At 31.5% G+C, this 6,019-nt stretch overlaps 1 protein-coding gene across 1 annotated transcript; it reads left to right on the forward strand.

Moving 5' to 3' along the window:
* Window positions 1–3,540: 3,540 nt before the first annotated feature.
* Window positions 3,541–5,349, forward strand: LOC110812748 (aquaporin PIP1-3). The gene is made up of 4 exons (XM_022039588.2): window positions 3,541–3,980; window positions 4,355–4,650; window positions 4,779–4,919; window positions 5,016–5,349. The coding sequence occupies exons 1-4, from the start codon at window positions 3,653–3,655 to the stop codon at window positions 5,109–5,111; spliced, it is 861 nt and encodes a 286-aa protein (XP_021895280.1). The 5' UTR covers window positions 3,541–3,652; the 3' UTR covers window positions 5,112–5,349.
* Window positions 5,350–6,019: the final 670 nt, after the last annotated feature.

A 6,019-nucleotide genomic window follows, 5' to 3' on the forward strand; every position in this document is an offset into this window, starting at 1 on the left:
ATGGTTGGCAAGGGACCCCACAATTAGGGTTGGTGGGGCTAAACTTACATGTGGTGGTGCAGGTCACAGTGGGGGTTGAGTATGAGTTGTATAGCATGATTGCTCCTTTCTTTTTCACAAAGTTAAAAAATTTCCAAAGATTAGGAGGCCCCACCATGAGGTCCCCACAATACCATTCCATTTTTTCAATAAACTAAGTTTACGCATAAGATCAAGGAATACCCCACAATCGATAGAAAGCTAAAGAAAGTACCAGTGTCGGTTTTACTAGTGGTAAAAAAAACTTAAGCTAGTTTTTATTTCCATTTTCACCCAAATCAAAAAGGTTGAGGATGGCAAATTACGAAAACCCAAAGAAGCTAAGGGCCAAAAAGGTAATTTCACACTGCCATTATCCCGCATGTAGCCGTTGCCCCATCAGCTCATTCAACGCATTAACTTTCCTAACGGTCACTCAACGGTCAAATTTCCGCCGTTGTTTTTGTTGTGGCCCAAATTTCCTTTGCCGTTAGAACCTCGTTGGGCGAGCGTTTTAAATGTAGTTTCTGTAAAATGACTATTCTACCCCCTGCCAAATATTTTACAGATACTCCTTCCGGCTACCAAACAAATCGCAACCGTCCAAACAATTATGCTGAGAAAAATGATTTGACTCCTTAGAGTTTGCTAATAGATGAATGGAAAATTTGTATCTCTTTTTCTTTTAACAAAATAAATATGTAAGTTTATTGAATATGTTTCGTATAAGATTTGGCATACTAGACCAATTAGAAGAATTTATAAAGTAGACTATTAGTTACTAAGTTTAACCAGACCCACAACATACACATTTTACATATGAAGATTTAATATTTAAATTTCGTATATATATAATAAAAAATAACGAGGGTCCGTTAATAGAATACGAATTAGTCTTAATCAAATCAAACTATATATAAGCTTGTTCGTAAAAATCTTCATATTATAAAATTTCAGTTTTTCATTTTGAATAAACGTCTTCTTGACACCTGTGTTCATTGTATTCCATGATTTTGTTTAAAGCTAACATAGATTGATGTTGGTACCATATCTATGGATTGTAGTACAACATAAAAAATAAAAAATAAAAAAGTAGTTTACTACATAAGTAATCTTGATTATTTTCTTTAGACTTTCATCATTTTTTTATATTTATATATACTCTTTACATGAATATGCATTTTAAAATAAAGATAGGTAACTTGTGTGTTGTGATATATTGCATGTGATTTATGTAGATGCTTGCATATTTTTGTTGATTCTACCGTAAATAAAGTAGTTTCATCATAACTAAAACATATGATAAGATATCTTAAATAATTTTGCTTGTTATGAATAGGTAGACTATTGTTGTATTAGTAAAAAAAAAAAAAAAAAGTCATGCCTTAATATTATATGCAGATACCTCTATAATTTGTATATTCCATGTTGAAATATAAACTGTAGCAATCCTATAAATTCCATAACCAGTAATTATAATTTCAAAAAAAATGTTAGTATAAAACATATGTGGGAAGTTGTTAGTGAGGATAAGTCACTATCCTATATGGTGTCTATGTAGTATGAGGATTTCCAAAGTAAATTTAGTAGGTAAATGTAAAAAGAGAGCGTGGGATAAATATTTACTTTAAGATCAACCTATAGGTAGATTATTTAGTGTTACTCCTTATAAGAGGTGTATTTTAAGCACTAAGACTCTTGCGTGCCAGATGTCATACTATAACCAAGTAATCTCTTTAGTCGTGTGTGTAGGAAACAGATCATGTACTAAAAAAATATTTTATGAATAATTAATCCCTATAGTAAGAAAACCTTTTGCCCTTATAAAAAGAGAATTCTTGTAATACGGGGAGAAAAAATAGATAAAGTTGGAATCCAAACATCATCAACTACATGCAGATAAATTAATTGAAATAATAACTTTCAAGTAATATAATATTTATAATTCGAAATATGAATGTATTAGAATATGATCAAAACTTCTAAATCTAATTTACTTTTATGATTAGAAAAATCTAAATCAACATAAATTTTGTATGGAGGCTTTTTAAAGATTTTTAAGAGTTCATGAGGATATTTGGACTTTCCACCAAATTAAACTTGACATTAATAGAAATAAAGTAACCTAATTTGTGTTAATTTGAGTTAGGGATTCATTTTAAGCATGTATTTCGATAGTAAGATTGTTAATTTTAGTAATTTTTATATTAATTTAGCATAAGTCAACACTAACATGTATATATATATATAGAAATTCGAAGTCTAATTTTTTTTAATGTATTTTCTATTTTAGTTTTTAATTTTTTTTACTATAAAATATTTTTAACATTTGACTATTACAATTTAATCATTCAATTAGTTTACCATATTAGAACTAACAAGAATTACTACGCATATATTATATTATGTTTTTAATTTTGTAAAGTAGATGCGATATCATATTTTTATTAATAGTTTAACAAATGTGTTACTTTATAAATTTTATTGATTAACTCCCATTTTTTGTTAATAGCTAAATGTTGTACCAAATAATTTATTGTTATACCATTTTATTTATTTTTATGACCTAAAATTCATCTAAAAGTCAAAATTCATAAATTTATGAAACTTAAGCTCTTAAATTTCACTTATAATAATTTATTATAACTTTATATTATTTTACAACTAATTCTTAACACATTTAGAATTTTTTTAAAAAAATTTATTTATAAATTAATAGTTATTTTATCTAAAATAAATAAATTTTAGTTCGAAATGATAAAAACTGAGTTATATATAATTGCATAGACAATATTAAATTAGTTTCATTTTTTATAGTTTAAATAGAATTTCATATATTTAATTAAAATAAATATAGACTTGAAAAAAGTATACATTGTATTTTTCCATTTTTTATATATTTTAAAATAAATAAATAAATAAACGAAGAAGAAACACCCTGCAAAAAAATGTTAAACCACAAAACCCATGAGCTGAGAAACCACGTTTGCAGTTGAAGGCCATGTTTGGTTGTAAAAGCAAAAAGCTCTTTGTCCCATTGACTAGCACATAACAGAGCAAGAATGGACCACTTGAATTACAAGCTTTTTCTGTCTAATTATTCAATAATCTTGATTAGGTTAAATGATCAGATGGCCCATAACAGCTAATCAAAAGAAATGAAACAAGACACCCCCCCACCACCCTGTACTGGATAAGAACAACCATGAAACCTCTCTCATTCATTCTCATCACCTTCTTTTGTTTCCAGAATCATCCTTTTCTTTTCTTTTTTTTTTTAAAAATATATATATATTTCCACATCCTGTTAAGTTTTCAGAATAATATATGTTTAATTATAAATACTATAACAAGAATATATACAGAGAGACAAACTCCAATCCTCTTATTTTAAAAGAATAATAAATAATTGATAAGAACAATCCTTCTAAAATTAATTGAAAGAATATAATTATTACTGCAACATTATCTGTGTTAATTATATTTATAAAAATGCACCTAAACCCATCTATAAAAGCACCCTTATCCTCACTTTGTCCTTCAACTCAACTTTCTCTGCTCTGCCTTGCTTCATTCTTGGTAGTCCAGTAGCTTAAAACTCCAGAGAAAGAATCTTGCTTTGTTGAGGGTGAAAATGGAGGGGAAAGAAGAGGATGTTAAGCTGGGAGCAAACAAGTTCTCAGAGAGGCAGCCCATAGGGACAGCAGCTCAGACAGATAAGGATTACAAGGAGCCACCACCTGCACCGCTGTTTGAGCCCGGAGAGCTCAAGTCATGGTCTTTCTACAGAGCTGGAATTGCAGAGTTCATTGCTACCTTCTTGTTCCTCTACATCACTATCCTGACTGTCATGGGTGTCAAAAGATCTGATTCCATGTGTGCTTCTGTTGGTATTCAAGGAATTGCTTGGGCCTTTGGTGGCATGATCTTTGCTCTTGTCTACTGTACTGCCGGTATTTCTGGTTAGTATCTCTCTCTAACCTTTTTCTTCACAAATTTCCTTGTAAAATCTTATATGGATATCTCGGATTCTCAGATCTGTTTCATGGGTTTAATCTTCCTGAAGTTTTTTAGTGATTTGTTTTGAATTTGAACTATTTTAGGTAGTATCTTTCTCTAACCATTTTTACTAACTTATTTAGTATATCCTTAAAAACTTTTAAGGGCATGTAAAATTCTCAGATCAGGTTTACTCTGTTTTAGTTGTTTTGAGTTTGAAGTTGGTTTTTTTTTTTCTTCAAATCTTTGATCAGTTGTATATTTGTACTGGAGGTTGCTTAAATTTCTTAATGCAATTTTATTTAGTGGATCTGGTATTATGTGGTGTTGGTAACAGGTGGGCACATCAACCCAGCTGTGACTTTTGGTTTACTGCTGGCACGGAAGCTGTCCCTGACCAGGGCTGTCTTCTACATGATCATGCAGTGTCTGGGTGCGATCTGTGGTGCTGGTGTGGTGAAGGGATTCCAACCAGGTCCATACCAGAGGTTAGGTGGTGGAGCCAACGTGGTTAACCATGGCTACACCAAGGGTGATGGGTTGGGTGCTGAGATTGTAGGCACCTTTGTCCTTGTCTACACTGTTTTCTCTGCAACCGATGCAAAGAGAAACGCCAGAGACTCTCATGTTCCTGTAAGTTTCTGTCTTAACCTTGAATTTTCTTTTTCTAATTTACCATTTTTTCATATGAGTTTTTTAGCTTGATGATAATGATCCAATTAACGATTTTTCTGGTTTGGTTTTGTGTCTATTTATGGCAGATTTTGGCTCCTCTTCCAATTGGGTTTGCAGTGTTTTTGGTTCACCTGGCCACCATCCCCATCACAGGAACTGGCATTAACCCAGCCAGGAGTTTGGGTGCTGCTATCATCTTCAACACTGATCATGCATGGGATGACCATGTAAACTCCGTCACCATTTTTTTTTTTCTGATTTTCCCTCTCTATTTTTTTCTTAGTTCCATAACAAATTTATTTATTTTTTGTTAAATTTTGCAGTGGATCTTCTGGGTTGGACCCTTCATTGGAGCTGCTCTTGCTGCAGTCTACCACCAGATAGTCATCAGGGCCATTCCTTTCAAGACCAGGGCTTAAAGTTTCTTTTTCTTCTTCTTCTAGTTCTTCCTCATTCATCTCCAATCTTATCTTTTTCCTTAATTTTTTTTTTTGTTTCATTGCATCCTTCTCTATGGTTTATATATATAAATATATTCTGGGTTTCATGTGCATTTTGTTATTGAGCTGTTAAATTATGTGTGTAAATTAATTACTACCATTGCCTGTTCTATCAACTTTGTAACATCATCTGAGTTGGAGAATTCTTTTGTTATTATTCTCTCTCTCTCTCTCTCTATATATATATATATATATACATACATAGATACGTGTGTGTGGACAAATTATATATATGTAGCGTGTGTAGAAATTTCCTTGGTAATCATTAACTCTCTCCTCATGGAAAGAAACACTGTATATGTGGAAAAATTATGTTCGTGTTAATTTGATGGTGGTGTAATCACATCAAACACTTGATATGTCAAAAGTTTACGGCTTGAAAATCAGAAGCCCCCTTGAAAAGGAACTTCTCTTTCATCAAACACCCTGTTTCATTTAGTTGCTTTTATAACCATGGACAGACAAAGTTGAGTACGCAAGAAAATAAGTCTTAACATTAGGGTTTTTTGGGTTCGGAATTAAAAATCTGATGCGCCCCCAAGAAAAGATAATTTTGGTTTTGGGATTGATCTCGAGTAGTGGTCATTGTGAGGAGGGTTGGTTGCTTTTTCCTTGCCATGTAAAAAGTAGGTTCTCCACTCTTCTTCCTTATCAAATTTTTAGTGTTAATTCAATAAGAAAATTGTTTTTCCATATAAAAAGATTGAGTTGAAATTTTGATTACTATTCGTATGTGGCTTTTGATCTCACCCTCCTCCTCCTCTATAACGAAAATTTTACAATCGAAATTGAAACGAACCAAAAAATATGTGACAAAAACAAAAAAA

The sequence above is a fragment of the Carica papaya genome, chromosome 4 (genome assembly GCF_054855325.1).
Source record: "Carica papaya isolate Zhongbai chromosome 4, ASM5485532v1, whole genome shotgun sequence".
NCBI classification, from domain to species: domain Eukaryota; kingdom Viridiplantae; phylum Streptophyta; class Magnoliopsida; order Brassicales; family Caricaceae; genus Carica; species Carica papaya.